General features: G+C 33.0%; 2 protein-coding genes across 3 annotated transcripts in view; one reads left to right on the top strand and one right to left on the bottom strand.

Annotated features, from left to right (window-relative positions):
- Positions 1-6,582, top strand: part of LOC131068896 (cationic amino acid transporter 4, vacuolar) — a 34,002-nt gene extending 27,420 nt beyond the window's left edge. For both annotated transcript variants that reach the window (XM_058004178.2, XM_058004179.1), the window contains 6 exons: positions 2,141-2,299; positions 4,410-4,713; positions 5,202-5,319; positions 5,420-5,532; positions 5,685-5,760; positions 6,036-6,582. In XM_058004178.2, the coding sequence (XP_057860161.1) occupies positions 2,141-2,299; positions 4,410-4,713; positions 5,202-5,319; positions 5,420-5,532; positions 5,685-5,760; positions 6,036-6,168 (903 nt within the window). In that variant the 3' untranslated portion in view covers positions 6,169-6,582. The remainder of the gene's footprint in view (positions 1-2,140; positions 2,300-4,409; positions 4,714-5,201; positions 5,320-5,419; positions 5,533-5,684; positions 5,761-6,035) is intronic.
- A 15,902-nt stretch (positions 6,583-22,484) lies between these two features.
- The window catches only part of LOC131068892 (uncharacterized), a 621-nt gene continuing 469 nt past the window's right edge, over positions 22,485-22,636 (bottom strand). Inside the window, exon 1 of the mRNA XM_058004165.1 lies at positions 22,485-22,636. This exon is cut by the window's right edge and continues 469 nt beyond it. Coding sequence (XP_057860148.1) covers positions 22,485-22,636 — 152 coding nt within the window.

Raw genomic sequence — 22,636 nt, 5'->3', positions numbered from 1 at the left:
TTGTGATGCATTGATCATTTTCCCATGGAGTGGAGATTCGATCCCCATAAGGACAATTCAGTCCTTATAAAAAATTGCTTTATCTGTCCTTGAGTGGAGATTCAGTGGTCATAGGGACTAATCAATACTTGTATTACCTTTGCTCACTCACCCACTTGCAGCCTTATTCACTTTTCTTCCATTTCCTACAACATCGTGGTGCATGTGGGACAAAATATTGCTTCAAGCGGAAAATCAAAGTCCATAGGGACTTTTGCCTTTAATGTGGAAAATTCAACGTCTTCTGGACTCTCCACATTCCACTCAGTTTACCTTCTTGTAAGCTAAGTCCCTGGAGTGGAAATCTGACCTCCATTGGGACTCTTTGTCCTTTTTTACTCATTGCTCTCTCCTGAGTGAAAAATCCAATGTTATCGGAACTTTCCACTTGGGCACCTTCATTCTTTTATTAACTAAGTCCCAAGAGTGGAAAAATGTGGATCATCAAGACAAATGCGTTTTTTGCCTTGGTAAACTTTCTTTCCAAGTGGAAAAACGACCCTCATCGGGATTAAAAATTCCAAACACATGTCCCAAACTAAAAAAAAAGATAATTTGGTGCTTAAAATGGAGAGGAAAAGCAACCTCAATCGGGAATGTGTTGATTTTACCTTAATTTCTCAGTGGAAAAATGTTTCCCATCGGGACAAAGCAGATTTTCATGACTTACATTGCTCAAACATGACTTTGTTCATTCATTTGCAAAGTGGTGAATCCCATTCCATCGGGACTAATGAATTTTAACTCTTCTCTGCATAGTGGAAAAATGATCTCCATTGGGACTTTAAGGATTTTTAACTTTGTTTCGCATTGTTTTGAGTCCTTAAGAGTGGAAAATCATAGTCCATCTGGACTTTCACAAAAATCACATTGATTTGCAATAACTTTATCATTTTTCTTCAAAATTTATAAGGCAAAGTGGAAAATTGACCTTAGAAGGACCAATCGACACGCCAAAGCGACTTGACACTTAAGATCTTTTTTCTGCCACTTGACAACCTTATGCATTTTGACTAACACCCTCTCGTAAGCAAAGGCTAAAACCAAGAGATTATTGCTAAACCAAGACAATCTAAGCAAAACAACTACCCTAAAAAGCGAAAAAGTGGGGGTCCCCATTTGCCATGGGGTTGTGAAAACACCACAACAAGTATGTTAGGGGACATTTGGACGTCTCTTGGCCGTCTTGGGGATGGCTATGTTTCCTGGCCATCTTGGGGACGACTATATCTCCTGGCCATCTTGGGGACAGCTATGTCTCCTGGCCCGTCTTGGGGACAAGTAGCCATCCTCTATGTCCCCTATCCATTTCCTGGCCATCCCCGAGTCCTTGAAACGTTTTTGGTTTGGGGACAGGGGTACCAAGCTAGGGAAGTAAAGCATAGTTTTTGGTGTATGCTCGGAGATGATGACATAATGTGATATTAGGACAATAATGTAATGTTAAGCCATAAAAACGTGTTATAAAACACAATTTAGCTGTTTTTAGAATTTATGGGCACAAACCAACCCTATAATATTTATTATTAAGCAATGTATCCACAAGGCATTTAGGGAATAATACGTAACACACATTTTTTCACTTATTTCTGTCCCCAGTATCTACGAAGTCAACATCTTACTAATGTTATTACTGAGAATAAACGTCTTTAGCGCTGGCTCTGTTATTAAATATATATGTGTTTGATTTAAATATTTTTTAATCTAGTTATGCAAATCAGATTGATTTTGTGTAGATGTGTCTTTTGTGCAAAGAGGGAAGATTCTGTATGTATTCCCCGTTTGCTGTTAATTTGTGCATTTATCTATCAGCCCTGTTACTAGCACTTATTGGCCACGGATGAAGTGTGCAATTTTTCCCATCAGTTTCTTCTCTGTTTTCGATCACCCAGGAATGTTAGTACAATGCCCTTTTCGTTTGTATGTAAATTAGACTAGAGATGATATCAATGCATGCATGACATGCTGTTTCTCATAACCCTCAATAAAAAGTCTTGGATTAAGTAAGTGGAGATGGTTTAGCAATATTTAAATTATAGAGCTAGCATATGATACTTTATCTGAATGCAGATTTCTTATGTAATTTTGTATTATTTGACAGCCCAGAATATTGATGGCAATGGCTAGAGATGGATTACTGCCTTCATTTTTCTCTGAAATCAACAGAACTACTTTTGTTCCCATTAATAGCACATTACTAACTGGGTGTGGTGCTGCTATTATGGCATTTTCAATGGATGTTTCTCAATTGGCAGGCATGGTGAGATAAACTTCCTTACACTTACGCCATTATTTTATTAATGAATGTTGATTCCGCTTTTATGGTTAATCATTGTCTTCTGAAGAAATGTCGATTCTACTCTTTTCTGTCTAATACTAGTCTTCTGAATGAATGTTGGTTCTTCTGTTCTGCATCTAACAAAGTTTATAGAGCTTCACAATCTAACTCACCATGTTATTCCTCTCCTGTTCATGATATGCCAAAAATATTTATAGAAGATTATTAATCCTAAAACTAGAACAAAATGTTTTTGTTGGACAAAAGAGTCGTAATTTTGCATTGTCCATAAAAGGCAACCTTATTCTCTTTGGTTTTTGGATACTACAAATAAAATATCATGCATTCAGCATTGTGTTCATTTGTTGTGAGATTTTTCATTTGGCACATTTGTCATCTAGAGTTTTTAAGACTGGCTTAGATAGTTTATGAGGCCCCTTTTTTGATCATTTTTTATGGATGTTTCTAGATGGAGTTATGATAAAAGAAATTTCCTTTTGAATGAGTGTTGATTCTGTTGTTAGATGTCTTAACAAGATTTGTAGACTTTCATGCTCTAACTTGCTCTGCCATTCAGCTTGATATCTCTATCTGTTCACAATATGCCCAAAAAACTTGATAGGACCTAGTTAATGATAAATATGGAGCAAGATGTTTATTTGGAACAAATAAGTCATAATTTGTGAATTATACATAGTTTTTTCATCTGATACCTTTGGTGTTTATTTCTATTCAGATAGTCTCATAGGGCCTTATCAAACATAATGGTTGGTTTACTGTCAAGGATTTAAGTTCTAGTGTAGAAGTTTCACATGTTTAAAATTGATATTGAATCTTATAGTTTGTTAGAGAAAATGGAAAGAATAAGTATAAAATGAAATGTTTTAGAAAATGAAGAATAAACTTAAACTGAGTTTTAAAGAAGGAATTGTGTGAATTATAGATATCATGTGAGAATTCAGAGAAGGAATGAGAATATACCACTCTATTGAGTAGATACATAACTATTAACTATTGATAGCCGATTTTCTAGCAACACTCACAGAAGAGGCATGGATGGATGATAATAACAAGCTTACTGTATATCTTAGAAAAAAGGAAAAACACAATCAATTTGCAATCTCTAATTGTAACAGTGATCACTAGAAAAGATAAATGAACCGGAAAGTTTAACCATTAAGGAGTCTGACATTCCATAACAACAATGCATCCTTATAACATCTTAATATGAGGAATCAAAAAATGAAGGTCTAAGCCTACACCTTTAAAATTCTAATTGGAAAAAGCCCAGCTATAATATGCTCTTTCATATGTTGTTATCAGTCTTAATAATATATTATATACTTATGTTATGATGGATGAGCTGATTTGATTTAGAAGTTATACCTTCAAACATCATAAAGAAAAGTGGATGAAATACAATTGATTCCAGATGTATTCTTGGGAACTGCAAACATAAAGAAATAATCTAAAAATCTAATCATGAATTTGTTATCTTGGCAGATTCCTTTAATGGGTAGTTTTTCTTGTCAGATAAAGAAAATTCGTGGTGGAAGCAATCTGAATATTTATCCATATAGTGGTTCTTTACTGAACTTTAGATTTTAAGTTGGTGTGGGTGCATGTTCTTTAAACTCCCACTATTGTCTATTTATCTCCTACATAATATACAATCTCTTTTGTGATTTACCTAAACAATGGTTTTGAGGTGTTTTAGTATCATGATACAGGCTGTGCAGCCAATAATTGCATGTATCAGTGATTTAGACTTTATCCAAACTTGTCGAAGGAATCTGCACAATCATGAAAGTGCAGTTTCTTGGCTGCCTATGGCATGCCCTTGAGACATAGCAAATACCCTCAAGAGTCAATATATCTCTTGTGCGAGTATCCAATAGATGTAGTAGTTTGATTGAACCTAAAGTTCTATTAATCATCATACAATTGATTTCAGTAATGAATCTTGCAGCACAACAGGAGATCTTTGAGAGCCTATAAGAATTATCCTTTATTTCTCGAGTATTATCTATAACATGCTTTTATGTAATTAATGCTTTGTTTTTAATATCTGCATGCATCTTTGTCATTTCAGGTTAGTGTTGGTACACTACTTGCTTTTACAATTGTGGCAGTTTCTATTCTTATACTGAGATATGTACCACCAGATGGGGTGCCTGTTTCAGCTTCACTTCAGGAATCAGCAGATGTGGAGACCTTACCACAGAGTTCTCAAGGAAATTATAGTGAAGAATCTCGAGTTTATCCAAATTCCACAGAACATACGGTATTTCAAGAACCTCAAAATTCTGAAGAGAAGGCAGATTTTCTAGAGCCTGATAAAAGAGTTACTGCTTCCCTTGAAAACCCTTTGATTTTAAAGGAGATGCATGATAGTGGTAGGTATCATTTTTAGTTTAATGTGTTAATTTGATTCATTTCAATTCTTTTCTTTGATCTGGCCAGAATAACTTTTCTAGTTCTTAAGGAACTTCCAGTTGTCAAATGACATCTGTAATAAGGTTATTTTTTGACAAAATGGTAAGGCGTTGCCGTGAAGTTTATACACTATAGAGTTGAAGATTAAGTCTGATTATTTTCTATCTCGTTGAGAGAGATGTTTGTAAGCATTTGTCTCTTATTGATATATTAAGGAAAAGAATGAACTTTCCTCATTGTATGACTTGTCCAGCTTGACGCAAGTTACTGAAACCAAGTAGCTCTTATCTTTTTCTTATTCTATGCAGGTCCTTATTAATGTCTCTCATTTGATATTTCTTTTATTAAATTAATAGGGCAAAGGATTGTCATCCAAAAGAATTCTTATCATGTGCTCTGTTTGAAGTGCATGCCTATTAGTGCACTTATACTCTACTTTTCTAATTAGGTCATAACAGAAAATCAATGGACCAAAAGAGACGAAAAGCTGCAGCCTTGAGCATTTCCTCTGTATGCATTGGAGTTTTAATTGTAACTGTTACAGCATCTGCTGAGTGGTTTCCAAGGTGAGATTCTTGCCCCATAATTCTTTGCCAACACAATGTTTATAAGAAGACTTGTTAATGTATGGATTAACATTGTGATTATATCCATGTGGCATTGCAGCTGGGTTCGATGGTTTATGGGAGTGATTGGAGTGCTTTCGTTGTTTTGTGGTTTGATTGTACTGACAATGATTGATCAAGATGAAGGACGACATAGCTTTGGACATAGTGGGGGTGTGCATCATATGCAACTCTTTCATTCCATTTTCATGCTCTGCGAAAGGATATTACAAGACAGAAAATTTAACTTCCGTTTAAACTTTACAATTGGGCAATTTAAATACTCACAATTTGTATGCCTGTTTTAACAATCTCTATCTGTGCAGGATTTATATGTCCATTTGTACCATTTCTTCCGGTGGCATGCATTCTGATAAACACATACTTGTTAATCAATCTGGGGTAATTCTAAACCAGAAAACTCCTTGTTAATATTGAAACAACGAAATATTTAGCTTCTAGTAATGCCAATTTATTTACCAGAAAGGCATCATTGGGAGTATTGGATATATCTGGACTCAGAATTCTTCAATACAATAATTCACTTTGAACAAAAAAGAATCATCATTTTAGTGGCATTTGTACAATATTTCTTTGAATTTGCACAGAGTATATTCTTATCACCATTGGAAACAACGAAAACTTTAATTCAAACCACCTCTTGTATGTTGAATCAGGGCAAGTACATGGATCCGAGTTTCCATCTGGCTTGTGCTTGGAGTAGCAATCTATTTGTTCTATGGCATCAACCATAGTCGGTTATCAGAAGCAGCCTATGAGCCAACCTCGCAAGCAGACGATATGCCTTGATCCCCTACTTGAGTGTTCATGCAATGCCTCAGATTATGTATAATTTCTTCTTATTTTTCCCCTAGATGGGCCAAAGCATGTGCTTATTATTTCTGATTCTGGCTGCCCAGCCATAATCATCCCCTTTGTGTTAATATGGTGAAGCCTTTTGCTAATGTAAAAATTAGAACAATGTGTAACATTTCTCAAGCGTGGCTTCAATTTCAGGCAGATTCACAATTCGTGAATCTGGATGTGTTTGTAAAGATATTATACATCTCAGGAGATGAACGATTACTCTCCGGTATTCATTCATCCATTATTACATTTGAATTCCTTTCAAGGCATTAAGTTTTGATGCTACCATGCCAAACTAAGTTGCCTTTCTGGTTGTAAACTGAACATTTATATATTTATGAATGATACTTAAAGCTACATCCGTCTTCTCAACTTATTCCACCTATGTTAGATTTTGAGTAATTGTATCGAGCGTTTATTGTGATGGTTTCAGTGGTCGGTGCTTTCTTTAGTTGTAGGTTGTATGATTATGTAAAATCATTGAATGTAACACTGAGTTGTTAATAAATGAAGAATTTTTAAGTTTTGAGTCTGTCTTTCTTTTGTCAATTTCAATATTGTGATGTTATTACGAACCTTCATGAGGAATTTCTTTCATAGTAGCAAAAAAAAAATGGGCAAATCAAAAGTAAAAGATTTTTTTAAAAATGGGAAAAAACTGGATGTAAAAAAATGGTTAAAAAATTGTAGAAAAAAGATTTTAAAAACAAATAAATTATAGAAAATAGGATTTTACTATTTATATTCATATGGCTGATTATGTTGCATTGCACAAAGCATACTTCATAGTGCATAAATAATTGCACAAAGCATACTTCATAGTCCATAAATAATAACTAGATGGTTGCACTTAACAAATCTCAACTACAATATAGTGTGTACAAAGTCTACCTATAAACTAAGTACAAAGTTCCAAACAATCAAATGTAGTCAACGAATCTTGCCTACAAATAAAGCTATGCTAAAGTTTTGTGGGTCCTAATGATGAAGCGCCTAGTTTAGAGCCTCTCTTAAGCCATTCGACCTCATGACTATCCAGTTGGCCTCCAATATCTCAAAATCCTTAGACTTAGAAAGTCATTTAAAAGACAAATTTCCTTTGTTGAGTAGACATAAAAAATTATAAAACAAGAACCAATTGATCATATTTGTGTTTTAACAATACTTGCAATTTCTAGAACAATGTGAAAGAGAATTATATTAAGAGTGTGAAAGAGAAATTATATGACAAAGGAAGCAATTAAAAATTCAACTTAATAGGTTTTGACTCAAATAGATCATGATAGAGTAATTTAAAATGCTTCAGAAACACAATCTTACATCTCAAAAGCACCATAAATGATATTGAAATATTCTCATTAATAATTATTTTAGTAGATTTGTAAAAATAGTACAGGGAGTGTTAAATATTTTTTCATTATATAATAAAGACTTGCTAGTACAAAAGAAGAGAACAACTATTTGATCCAAAATTTTAGCTATTATTATTCAAGCAAAAAATTCCTTGATTTTGCATATAAGTGGATTATGGAGTTAAAAACATTGATGGACTTTGAGTTGAGAATTTGAGACTATACGCACAAGTTCCAATGAAATATCAAAGTGTGAGGAACATTCCCTTTCAATGGGATAGTTGTTGTTGAAATCTATCTAAATCATTAAAGAGAAAATATATGTGGCTTGCTTCTAGAGGGATTTGTTGCAAATATGTTTGTGTTGTCATTGATGTCAACTAAGACCCAAAAGTTGGTTCGAAAGTATGTGATCAATGGTATTGTATCAGGTGTCTACTCATAGGTTCATATTGATGTATGGAGATTGATGGAGGTGATAGTAGATGATATATCTGGTTGTCTCATGGCTATTCCAAAGCATTGAAGATATATTCAAGTATTCGTAGTAGATTTTGACTAAGTATGACTGTTTCAATGAACAGTCTATAAGATTGGGTTTAGCTTTCTAGTTTGCATTGTGGCACATTGATTCATCTTTTCTTGAGGTTGTAATATGATGTTGGTGGATGCAAAAGAATATTATATCCAAGGTTTCATGTTCTCATTTGATCCACAATTGATTTGGTGTCGATTTGAGCATCAGTTTTGTAGTGACAATGTACTTTGTATTCCTCAACTTTTTGATGTTTTTGGTGTTGCAGTTCTCTAATGTAGTTTTGTGAATGTCAAGTGATACTATGTTGTGCATCCGCAAGTGTTGTGAAGGTCCACATTGTATTTTGAGTATGTTTGTTTGAGTTGCATTATTGGTTCTATCTTTTAGAGCCGACTTGAGTGTTTTTGGTCTATGTGGTAGCCTACGAAGTTGAAGGCAATGATTTGGGATTGTGTGGAAGGTGTGCCAAGAAGGTGTGATGCTTCACACATCTTGTTTCCCTTTTGTGTTGTTTTGGAGAAATTTTTGGAGGCTGACTGTTTATATTCTTCATGTTATAGTATATGGGGGAAATTCATTTTTAACAACCAATTAGATAATCAGGAAACCACAAAAAGCCCTATCTAATTAACTAAAATTTTCTAACATCAATGGAAATGTGCAATCAAAACATGGAAAAAAATGAAATCAATTAAAAACTCCCTTTTGAATCGATGCACGTTGTTTCCATTGTCCTTTTGCTTCCTATTGTATGGTGGCTCTCAAAGTCGTGTTGTGAAACCTGCAAAATGAAGATGCAAGAATTTGAAGATCGTGGTTGTTGAAATGAGAAACTGATGTTGAATTTATAGATTCTAGAGAGATTAATTGGCTGGTTGAGATTGATTTGAGAATTGATTTGATCAATAGTTGAGATTGATTGAGACAAAATTGATTGGAAATGATTATGATGTGAACTGGTTGCATGATTGAACCGATTGAGAGATAACTTGTTTAATTGATCAACTAAACATAATTGATGGATTAGTCAGAATTTTCATTGATTTGTTAACTGGATAGATTGATTAGTTAGAAAAAGTGATTGAGAGTTAAGCGGATTGACTAATTAGTTAATTAATTTGATTGGCTAGTTAGAAAAAAGTTGATTGATAGTGAGACTCAGAGATAATGGCAGTTAAAATTTTAGCACGTGTTGTAGGAAATTAGCACGAAATTCAATTTGATTTGCATTTAGATTTTCGAAAATGAGAAATGAAATGCAGATTAATAAGAAATTAAATGAAATTAGAATTTTGGGAAATTAGAATTTTTTGAAATGATGAGAGATTTAATTAAATGAATTTAAGAAATTTATTTAATTTGGAGAACATTATTAGAAAATTAAATAATTTTAAAAAATAATTTAATTATGGGAAAACATGAAATTGGACTTAATTAAATAATAAAGATCATTTAATTAAGGTAAATGAATCACAATTAATTAAATAATAAAATTATTTAATTAATTTTAAAAGAGGGACGATTAATTGAGTGAATGATTAAAAGGAAATTGAATAATTAGTTTATGACGAAAAATGATGAATATTAATTTAAAGGAATTAAAGTAGATTAATTAAATAATTAAAATTATTTAATTAATATAGAGGAACAATTAGTGATATTAGTAATAGGACAATTTTAAGTGTCTACAATTACATCTAATTAGGTCGACCTAATTGATGTATTTTCTTTGTTCGAATGATATATAAAGGATTAGATCTTTTGGAGGATGATATGTGAATATATGAGTTGAATGTGAAGTTGTATATGGAGTATGGTGTGAGTGAAAAGGTGTTCAATTACAGATGTGCAGTGATGAAGTCAGTTTCAAATGTTTAGAACAGTGAACTGTAAAAAGCATTTCAGAGACTGCGCTTCTACTTAGTCCAAAATAATTACTCTTTGTAATCATATCTATTATATCTTGCCCTGAAGAAGTGATCTTCAGTGTTTTGCAAGTGTATTGTATCTTACCCTAAGGTTGTGCGCCTTAAATTGCAAGTTCAAATCGGGAGCAATGAACTTCCTTGCCCTAGAGCCTAAAACTTTGTAATCAGTAAATTCATATAGTGAGATAGTTCTCACCATGGTTTTTCCCTCATTGGGTTTTCTACATAAACTCTTGGTTTTGTTTTCTATTGTTTACTTTTGTGCATATGATAATTGGAATGAATGTTGAATTAATGAATGGTTAAGTTTTAATATATGTTGATTCACCTCCCCTCCCCTCCCCTCTCCCCCTCCTTGCCCCCCTCCTCCTCTTAGCATCCGAAAGTGTTCAAAAGGATTAAGATAATCCCACAAGACTAGGGAATGACTTCTCTCAAGGCATGCATTAGTTTGCTTGATACCTATTTAACATGCATTGAATAGTATGCTATATATTGAAATAGAATCTTACATCTCAAAAGACCATAAATGATATTGAAATGTTCTCATTGATAACTATTTTAGTAGATTACAATAAAATGAGTGTAAAATATTTTTCCATTAGATAATAAAGATCTTGTAGTGCAAAAGAAGAGAGCAACTATTTGAGCCACAATTTTAACTTTTTTTTTATCAGTACAATTTTAGCTATTTTTATTCAAGTATATTTTCCTTGATTTTGCGTAAAAGTGGATGATGGAGTTAAAACCATTGATGTAATTTGAGTTGGAAAATAGAGAGATTATAAGTACAAGTTTCAATAAAAAATCAAAGCATGAGAAACATTCATTTCCAATGTGACAATTGCTGCTCAAATCTATTTGGATTGTTGAAGAGAAAATATATGAGGCCTAGTTTGGGAGAGATTACGATAAGCCCACAAGACTAGGGCATGACTTCTCTCAAGGCATGCATTATTTTTCCTCATACCTATTAACATGCATGGAATGCTACATTATAAATGTCTAATTGGTGTCTTGTTATTGTACTCCTTGCAAGCCTTTTGATTCTCCATGTATATGATGAAACTAAATGGAATGTAGTTTCCTAACAAGTGTAGGGTACACATTTAAGCAAAAAGTTTCACTTATTAACAAAGTGTTAAGTCTGCATAATATATAGGAAATTTAAAGGTAACCAAAACAATCCTTCATTTTAATATAAAATATTGTTATAGTTCATACTTTCCAACACAAAAAGTTGATTTTTAATCTCTGATAACAACCATTTTGCTTATGGGTCCACAATGTCTATATACTATTATGTATACACTTTAGCTTCCCACTTGATTATATAATTGTCACTACCTTACTTGCTTGTCATTAAAACTTGATGGCCAATGTCAAATTGAAGCTCCAAATTATCACATTGTGTTAGCATTTGAAAAGGAAATTTATCCCAACCTAACCTTGATAATCTGAACATCCACCTTGGTATTATTATTGACAATTGAAATGTCAAAATTCATTTGAATAGTTAGGATCACAAGAATTCCAAGAAAACAAACCAATAGAGTTTCATTTTAGTTTAGTTTGGCTTTCTATATTTACCTTTGACAAGTACTCTTATAAAGTTCAAATATGTATAAAAAATCAAATAGAAGTCTTACTTAGTAGTTCCCTTATAAAGGTATGGATTTGATTAAGTCCATGAGCACAAAGAAGTTCAAATGGTGTTAAGAGTCTATGGGCCTCATGGCCCCTAGCAGTTAAACTATGGTGTAATGCTCCTTTTTCTCTTACAAGGTGTTTGACAAATGAGATAATGTTAGGAAAATGGTGTCTCAGCCTTGTATTTACATAAGGTTACTATTTATAGTAATTTTTCATTTGCACATGAATTGGTCCAAAATTTTCCCCAAAGCTATGGATTGGCTCAATAAGCATGTCGATAAATTTTCATTGCGAGATCATGTCTAGATTTGGAGATATGAAAGTTTCTATTATGAAAGTTGTGAATGAAACTTTTGAAATCAATTATGAAGGACTTAGAGGCTTCAAAATGGGCTAAAAGTGTCCATAACTAGCATAGTGGGTTATAGCTTGATAGAGAATGTTGTGTGCTTTTATGCTTCAAATAGTTCATCAATTAGACACCTAGTTCAAAAGTTATGGCCTTTAAAAGTTGGGTCTCTTGAAATATGAAATATAAAAACATGTTGGACACATAAATGAGATGTCAAAGGGATTTACACATGTTGATGTGTGTTTTGACACATCATAGGGCATCTTGGATTGGAGATAAGTTGGGTGCCACTTTTTGGGTGGTTTTAGCTCATACTTGTGTAATATCGTTTGATGGTTTCATGTATTGTATCTCATACATATTAGGTGCTTGAGATGGATTTTTTGTGTAATAGTCTCATTTTATAGAGTTACCCCTGGATCTCTAGTTGGTGATAGTCATTTGAGAAGCTTGCTTTGCAAGTATATTGTATTATGTTGTTGATTTTTAAATAATATATTGAGTGGATTTTTTTCTCCCAAAAGGGTTTTCCCCACATAAATCATTGTATTATGGTATGGGTGCTATTTATATAATTTTTGTTTTATTTTTGTAATTGTTTTAAAGATATAAAATATTTTTGCGTAACCCTCCTCTCAAGATTATTGTAGGAATTTGTTTCGCGATCTTAACTTCCTTACACTTCCTAGATTATTAGATTAAGGCATTAAATGCATGGAGGGAAAAAGTAACAATACAAGAAGAGAAACCCAAAGCTACAACAATTTTAAAGATGGCCCTTGCAATTACACCACCACAAAAGAAAAGAGTACAAAAATACAAACAAAAAAAAATAGAACCAAACAAAGAATGTTGGAGAAATTGAATATCACATAGACAATTAGGGCAGATATAAGGGAAGCCACTGCAAAGGCTTATGAATAATTATGTGAGGAAGAAGAAAAATATAAAGCTACATCTTTTGAACAATTTTCTCAACCCCATGGTCCTTGAATGCCCCAAAATCCTTTGCACAATCTCTAGTGAAATCCATCACGGAATTTTTGGCTAAACAAAAACAAATACAATTAGCGGCCTCTCTACATCTCTTCCAATTTCCTCTGGTTGGGTCAGACGTAGATTCTAGTTGTTCCACTAGTATAAATGTTTTAGCTAGGGGATATATTGCATCAAACCACATGAGAAGAAATCCTTAAACAACATGTGGATAACACAAACCAAATAGAAAAATTGGTCAAGGAGATATAAAGTCAGTTCCTTAATCTTCAAGGGGACTCATCACAAACACTTATGATCTAGTTAAGGATCCTAATAGATGAAGTTATAAAGGATACCACACTTCAAAAAGACACCTTAAGACAACAATTGATTGTTGATTTTCACAAAGCAAGGATGGATGAAGAAAGGAAGAAGTGTGCCACTACCCACTCCGCATTAGAAAATCACATCAATATATTGAATACTACCAAAGGAGATGTAAAAATTTTATATCAATTTTGTTTGCAATGTTCGATGGTTGTGGCCCTACTCAAATCCTAAATGGAAAACCTGTAGCTCAATATCATCAAAAGATCCATGACTTATGATGGATAGAAATATATAGATGGGAAAGACAAAGTGGGCTTAGAAACCATACATGGCCAACATCAACAATTACAAGATTAGAAGGATATGACTTGACACCAGTTTCATATGTTAAGAGAGGTGGTTAACTTACAATTGGCTCATATTACTAATATACTTCATGAGGTACAACACTTCTCCTAGATCATCCAAATCCCCACCATGATTCTAGAAGAAAAACAATAATTGTTGCACATCCACTAGCTCCATATGGTGAAGACTCAATAGGAAAATAATTTTTAAAATTTCTAGTTGATATAAAGGATATCCTTCTAGTGTTACTCGGTTTAGTTGAGGACAAGTCAAGGTTTAGAAGAGGAATGATGTTGGTAGGTATAGAGTAGTCAAATAGACATCTGAATTTAAAAATATTGCATCTTGCCACATTAAACTTGCAAAGCTCATGGGTTGGAACTGTAGCGTCCTAAAATTGCACCCATGTACAATTTTGATCGCATTTGGGTCCCTACCTTAGCGTTAGCATCCCTAGGCCTAAATAGGACCTGATTTTGCTCATATCATTCAAATATGAGTATATTTTTTATTTTTGCACCAATTGGGCACCTTGTCCTAGCCCTAAATTGGGGTAGGACTAGAGTGCCACATCTTGGTCCTAATTAGGAATAGGGCGCCACACTTTGGTCCTCCCTAATTGGGCCCCTTTTAAAATGCTATTTTCTATTTCAAATGCGAGCGGGAAACCCAACACCGTGTCGGCCCATGTTGAAAAATTAGCAAGTTTTCGACAAGCAAGTATAAAAGGAGACTTTCCCCTCTCATTTGGGCATCCACATACATTAAATTCAATTCGACATCAAGCATTCATTCAAGCATTCAAGCAATTGAGAAAGTAATCAGTCTTCCTTCAAGCCTTGGAGAAGAAACAAAGTCAAGATTCAAGAATTGAAGTGGACATTCACATCATATTTTTGTCAAAGACTTCATGAAACCCTAATCCCATGTGGAGACAAACAAAACTTCACAAGGAGGTATATCATTTGGTTTTCAATCATTATTTAGCATCTCCCTCAAAAAGAGAATCTTCATTTACAACAATTCAATTATCTTTTATCTCTATTTCATGGTTAATTCCAAAAAGGGGGTTTGACTTAGGCAATCCCTTATTCCCAACCTATTTCCCTTTCTTTCTTTGTGTAGGAAACATGTACAAAGCCACGATCTTCAGAATCAGAATTATTTACAGAGATGAATCAACCCCTTTTAGTGTGCGAAAAGTTAGGAGGACTAGGGTGAATTTCACCATGGTCTCGACATTTTAGGAGCTCCTTCAAGGATCAAATCCAAATCTACTTACATTTATCAGATCCAAGTGCATGCTTCAATCCAATGACTATAGCTTGTTGTTTCTATGTTATTACCTTCATTATCAAAACCTAAACCTAATTTCAGCAATTCAACTTACAAAAGATGGCAAACAAATCCACCCCTTGAATCCAATCAGTATTTTCAGTCCTTATCTTTGCTAGTTTGTGACTAAATCTATTGGATTCAACCCTCTTTTGAATGTAATGATCCCTAAGCCACAAAATTAGCGGTTTTCATCTTTTTTGGGGTGAAAACCCTAATTTTTCCCCATTACACAAACATAGCATGTATACTAGGGGTACTAAGTATGGGTGATTTCCTATCTTGTAGATACAAAATAAGATACAATCACCAATAGTAAGTGAATAAAAGGGCAATATAATAGAGACATAAGGAAATATATAACATACATAAAGGAGATACATGATATGAATGTATAAGGATGTATATGTAGATATAAGGGTATATATAATATACTGAATGAATACAATTACTTTTGGGCCTCAATCTAATATGTTATACATGTTCATAGTATTGTGTTAATCATGCAATCTTCTCTTTGAATCTAGTTCTCTATCATCCTTAATAGGACCGAGTCTAGGGTATAAGACTACAACATCATAAACTCATTAGGGTTTAGAAATCCCCTCTATGTCCCTAGATTTCTCAGTAAAAATAATATTCAATAAAATTTGAAGAACCAATACAATGAACAATTAAAGGAAATTGTTAAAACACTTGGAAAAGACAATCTTGCTCCAAAATCTCCCCCCACAATAATCTCCTTATCCTAGTATTACATGGGGAGACCTAATATGTAGATATAGGTAGGGAACATAGAGTAGAGATCTACATTTGGATGAAATCCTAGCTTATATTTCAAGAAATGAAGAATGGATCTCATAAGAAATTGGGATGTATGAACTAAGATACATGTTAAGGGAGGATAACAAAAGAAAAAATACCCTTAGAAAGGGAACTCACCACAAGATTCCTTTTTTATACTCCATATGGTGCTTGTTCATCACTGAACCAATTTAATGTTTCTTCGATAGCTAGCTGATTTAAGCAAAGCATCAAAACTAATATTTAGATAAGCCGACTAATGTATCTTTCCATATTTCAAGTGTTTGAAAATAAAGATCAAACATAGGAGATATTCAACTGTAACTAAAGATCATTTTCTAGTAAACATAGCATGCTCTTTGGTATGTTATGGTGCTTTTGGTGTCATAAGCCTACATATTGGTAATGACCATGATGTTTTTGGTGAGATATTTAGTGCCTCTATGGTTGATGTTTCTTCTCCCCATGGTGTTGTTCATGTTGTGACCCCTAAAGTTTTAGACGAACCATATATTATTGGGAGTTTGGCAATGGTGATACTATTGAGGGTATGGAGGAAAGATAAATTCAAATTGATATTCTTGAGTATCTTCTTGTTGAACTTTGCCTACTTAGCTTAAGAGCTCATTTTTTTAGAGATTTTATGGTAATCGTCCCAATTTTGATATTGCCAAAAGATCGATTCTTCATATTTGGAAACTCAGAGGCCAAGTTGAGGTAACTACTCCGTTGAACATTTTGTTTCTTTTTTCCTTTTCTAATGTGGAGGATTTCTCAAGGATTTTTATTGAATGTCCCTAGTTTTTGTGGATGGATGGCCTTTCTCTTCAAAATTGGTTTCTGGGTTTTAACTCAATAAATGGTTTCATCTGCTAGAGATGTTGGAGTTTTGGAATGTTTTATTATTATTATTATTATTGCCAATACTTTTGGGTAATTTTGTGCAACTAATTCAATCACCAAATTTAATATGTGAAATTTTTATTTTCTCAATTTTGTGTGTTTGTAGATAATAGTGGGTTTCTTCCTAGCCAAATTTCATTAAATAAGATGATTTTTTTATCAATAAACTCCAAAATTCCATCATTTCAATCTCAATATCTTACAATGCGCATTTTTATAAGTGGCTTTCTTGGGTTACAAATCAACAAAGCAACGATATACACAAATCCTTTCATTGATGTAAAACAATTCCAAAACAAATAATATTCTTCAACTAGATAAAAATAGTGAGTAAGATGAACCTAACCAAGGGTTTACTAAAAAATATGACATTGTCACAAAGTACAATGAGAATGAATGAAACTAACACAATCTATTTTACACACAAAACTAACTATACCAAATATTAATTATTTTGTGAACCAATTATAAATACTCGGATACATTTGTTACTACCTATGTTTTCAAAAAAGATGTCACGAATGCCTTTGCATGTCACAACTTCAGTACAAAGCATATGGGTTCCTTGCTAACCTTGTGCAAATAATATATGCAATTTACAATTGTGTGCATCTTCACATGACTATAAAGATGTCATCAACATCACAAATACAACAATAGAACACTAAAATATCAGTTCTAAAATAAATTGGAAAAAAAAAAATTGCTAACCTAACACAAACCAAATGGAAAATAAAAGAACAATACCTTTATAAAAAAAAACAATTATTAATCAAATCCATACCTCGATGCATTATTCCTCATCAACTAAACACAACTCTAATACTTTTACATTATCATCCAATAATTCTTACAAATAGTTTATGCAAGTTACAAATCTAAAACTTCAAATATACCAACTCGAGGCTATACTTATTAAATACATGGAGTTTCACACTCTCTTATAAAAATAAATAAACTTAACTATTTCACAGCCATTCCATAACACTATCGACTAAGGAACCAAGCATGTGTGAAAGTAATATTCTTAACCCATTTTTATTTAATACAACCCCAAATCAACTTTAAGTTGTTTCATATTAGTAAGAGGAATCCAACTCACAACTTAAGAATATATCAACATCAATCGATTAACTCAACTTACAAAATAGATATAGCTTCAAACAACATTACTTCAAAACTCTTGAACTCATTTTCATCCATGTACCAAAACATATAACTAGTTTCATGTGTTAGGTTATGGACTCTATCCATGATTTGAAATGGAGAATTTGAGTCACATAGGATTATTCATAACACAACAAGAACCATTGCACTTATCCTCCTAAAAAAATTGACATTTATAAAATTGATATCATGACTATGACATTTAAACTATACCCAAGAATATACTAGTCACAAACACAAAATTTTACAAATGTATATATACGAAAACAAAATAAAATGATTTTCTAGGTAAAATATCCAATCAAGGAATTTTGTGGCCTCACATAGACCCTCAAATTAATGATAATGCAACAATCTATTATATGTTTTTTCTTAATTCATTAACTTAAGGAAAACACTAAATGCTCAAGTCAAGCTATAGAACAAACCAATTCTTTACTTGGAGACTTACTTTTTTATTTATTTATTGTCCATGTAATAGTTAGACTAAAACATCAGACAAAATAGGAATGCATTAGATGATCATAATATATATATAATATATATATATATATAGAGAGAGGAGATGAGAGAGAGGATGAGAGAGAGAGAGAGGAGAGAGAGAGAGAGAGAGAGAGAGAGACGAGAGAGAGAAGAGAGGAGAGAGATGGAGAGAGAGGAGAGAGAGAGAGAGAGAGAGAGAGAGAGAGAGAGAGAGAGAGAGTAGAGAGAGAGAGAGAGAGAGAGAGAGAGAGAGGAGAGAGAGAGAAGAGAGGAGAGAGAGAGAGAGAGAGAGAGAGAGAGAGAAGAGAGAGAGAGAGAGTGTACATTGAATAATGAATATAAATTATGCAACTACATACATTAATTAAATATTAGCTTACAAATACACATTCTTTTGGTTCCCTTGAAGGTGAACATTAGAATTAAGGGTAGAGAAAAGAAAAACAATAACAAGCTAGGCATGAGTAGTAGCACAATATTGTCAAAAATGATCTACATATTGGAGATAAGAAAAACAACAAATACCTATTGTAAAATAATCGAACATCCTTTTTTACGATTTCTTAATCAAATATGTACCGCTGCTAGAAAATGGAGAAAGAAAATAAGGGAAAAGTAGATTAAGAGGGAATAGGAACTCTATAATAGATGATTGTTGGCCTTTACATATCTATGTTGTAGTTGCAAGTTGCTCCTTCAATATTTTTGTCCTTTTTTTAATGTGAGTTATCCTTCCAAAATACATGGGCAATCAAGTAATAAAGATCTCTAAAAAACCACATATTCTACTTAAGACTTGTCTCTTCATATGGAAACATCTTTCACTCTCTAGGAATTAATATCATACATATCTATGTTAGGAAATATTTATATTTCCACACTTTAATTTTTTCGTAAAACATTCCACATGAGAGCCTTTTTTATGTTTCAATATTTTTCACAATAATTTAATTTTGTAAACTGTTCTCTCTCCCTTTTACTTGTGTGTAAGTATTTTAGTACCATTTTACTTTGAGAAATATTTCACCTCTGCTAAAATCATTTCTTAAAAAACATATTTCACACTTCCAAATAAAATATATAACTACTTTTTTGAGGAAATAATAATCTCTCCTATTTTTCAATCATTTTTAAATCTATATTTTTATGTCAAAGGCGTCTCTTTATTTGAAATGGATGAGCTGATATTGGTGATTCAAAGGCGTCTCTTTATGCAAGAGGATCCCAAAACTCTCCCATCGTTAGATTTCGCTCAGTATTGTTTTTTTATTTCTTGTCAATTGATAAATTTTATGCTATCATGTTTCCATAGGCCATCTTATTTTTATCTCCTACTCATTAGCCAGGTTGTTCTTCTCATGTTATGTGCTTCGGTTAGAAAGTCTGTCAAATCTCTATAAAATCAATGTCAAAGTGGCAAATGATTTGACATGTTGGTTTCAAACATATATTAACATAAATGTATGGTTTAATAATAAGAATATTGAATAACCATCCTAAAATGAATATATATTGAATTCGTGAAGCTTCCACAGTCCATAATGATTTGATTGTTATTATTCTGGATTCGACCATGTAGATTTTTGATCCGAAATATTGGCAACGCAAAAATCTACATGGTCGAATCTAGAAGAATAATATTCAAATGAATATATATGTTTTATATTTTTGAATTTACGGATAGTAGTACATTCAAACGACCTTCTTTTGTTTGAAGTGCATTAAAATACCTTTTGGGGAACATGTAAATGTTATTAAAAAACAATTATTTTGAATATCTTATGGTGAGTTTTATTATGATTTGATAATTAGGGGGTGATTAACATATTACGACATTCAATTAAATGAGAATTCTATGTGCACGAACATTTTTGTCCGGATTGAATTAATGTCTGTTAAGAAAAATAATTATAGTAAAATTTGCATGTGTCATTTTTTTTTTTTTGTTTAGGATGTTTCTAGTGTATTGATTAGTATACAAATGATATAATTAATTGTAAAAGGTGATAAGTAATTTAAATTTATAGTCATTTCTTGCATACACATCTTCATGGAGTCACATTGTAAAATTTGTATAGATCAAAAAATACATACTATAATTAATTTAAAAGTCAATTTCAAACACATAATAATTATTGTGTAATAATTAGGCTCTAGGTTAACTAATTTGGGTTAAAAGGAGAAACATATAATAATAAGAGATGCAAAGCATCAAGTTTCCTGTGAATAGTGTTGTTAGTTTAGAGTATAAAACAGAAAAGAAAGAAGAAGGAAGAAGAAATATGGTTGATGCATTAAGTCCTTTTGCGTTCCTTGTTGAACTCAAGCAATTGTTTGGTATTGGAACGTAGGATATTGCTAAAGGCAAAGCGCTACTAAACTTGTTGTAGCAACAATCATAAGGAAAATAATTATTTATGAAAATGAATAACAAGCAACTTTTAACTTCTTAAGTTAAAAATAAAAAAATAAAAATTTAAATGTAAAATTTAATTAAATAATAAATCTATTAAATTAATAAATAATTAAAATATATACATTTATTGAAATTTTTTTAATTACATGTATGTTAAAAAATAAATAATGATAAATTTATTAAATTTTAATATATTATAAGAAACTATTTATAGATATTATTTTTTTTAGTCAATAAATAACTAGATAGGGCAGCACCTGTATTGATATTGAAGTTTGTTCATTTTCTGGAGATGGCCTACGTGCCGTTACCTCCAACCCAAAAATGCAAACATAGAACCAAAAAGGAACCAAAAGACAAACTATGTCTACCTGACATTCTTTGCCCAGAGAACAACAAAATCTAGGTACAAAGAAAACTAGACCTTCAACATATGACTAAACATTACCTATGATCACCATGCCATCTTCGATATAGTTTGTATAAAAATAAATATACACCTATAGAGAAGAGGCAGACCAAAAAAGAACTATTAGCCAGAGAAGAAGAAAGTGAGATCACTCACTCTCCGAAGGGCTTGAGATATTTTCATACACACTCCGAGCTGCAATAGACCAGGCAATGACCGGGAAATCGTGACAACATCCAACATGTGCCTCCCCAACAACTATTTCTTCAAACGAGTCTCATGTCATTTGGAATCCACAACTCCCCCTTGCATAAACCCTAGTCGTTTCCTTCCCGAATCACACCATTTTCATCCACCCCAATATCCCTGTGGCCCTGAAGGCCTTCCTCTCTCCCGAATTTCCCCACATCGTATGTCTCCGACCTGGCCATACTGTCCGTCACAAAGAGCAAAAAATCCAGATTAGGATTCTTCTCCACTCGACTACGGTTGAAGTTTTTCAGCTCCATTGTTTTCACAATTGAAAATTTCCTCAACTCTCCCCTAGCATCCCGAGCCATGTAGTATTGATGAGCCAGTAGAATGCACTTCTGCGCATCAATATTGTCTAGAAGCGCATCTATTTCCCCAAGAAAAGAGTGCCTAAAAAGCATTTGGTAGACTTTCTTCGTTTGGATTTACAAATGCCCATCTGAATACAAATCACTAGGAATATTATCGTGATACTCAAATTCACTCTGTATTTATGAGACACACGCAGGAACTCAGTACCCATAAACATCTTTATCGCATGCAGAATCAGGGGATGCTTCGACTCCATCACCATGAGTAGGCGTTTATCCAAAATTTTGCCTAGGAAAGACATCTGTTGTTTGGTTGCTTCCAAAAGATTAGGGGTAGCTTCTAGATTACTCAAGAGCGAGAAGAAATGAAGTGGCTCTTTCACCACTGCGGGTCGAAATGAGTACCTTCCATTATGATCACACCATTCAGGTCGTACCTTATAAAAGGCCTATTTGTTATCTTTCCTTCCCATGATCCCCCTTTCGATGACATGGAAGCCTACCTCTTTTCCAACCAATACAACTCGGAGTATCTGTATATGAATAAAACGTCACTTGGCTAACTTTCCAAAAATAGGTACTCGAACAATGTGACCTCCCTTGTCACATCCACACCTGTCGAGTCATTTGGGGAGTTGTCCCTGCGTACCATAATTATCCTCTCGATCTTTTTCCAATTCCATCTAGCATCAGTTGTAAATCAAGCTTTGATGTGTAATGATTCAAAAGAGATCTTATGTGCGGCTAACATCTTTTCCAGATCATTAGCCGACCCATTTCCCTCCTCGAAGATGTGACTAATTTTGTACTCGACAAGGCCATTTAGAGTCTCTAATATGAGAGAAAGCCATA

The sequence above is a fragment of the Cryptomeria japonica genome, chromosome 3 (assembly GCF_030272615.1).
Source record: "Cryptomeria japonica chromosome 3, Sugi_1.0, whole genome shotgun sequence".
Taxonomy (NCBI): domain Eukaryota; kingdom Viridiplantae; phylum Streptophyta; class Pinopsida; order Cupressales; family Cupressaceae; genus Cryptomeria; species Cryptomeria japonica.
Note: the sequence above shows the minus strand (reverse complement) of the source record. Positions and strands in the feature narration are given on the sequence as shown.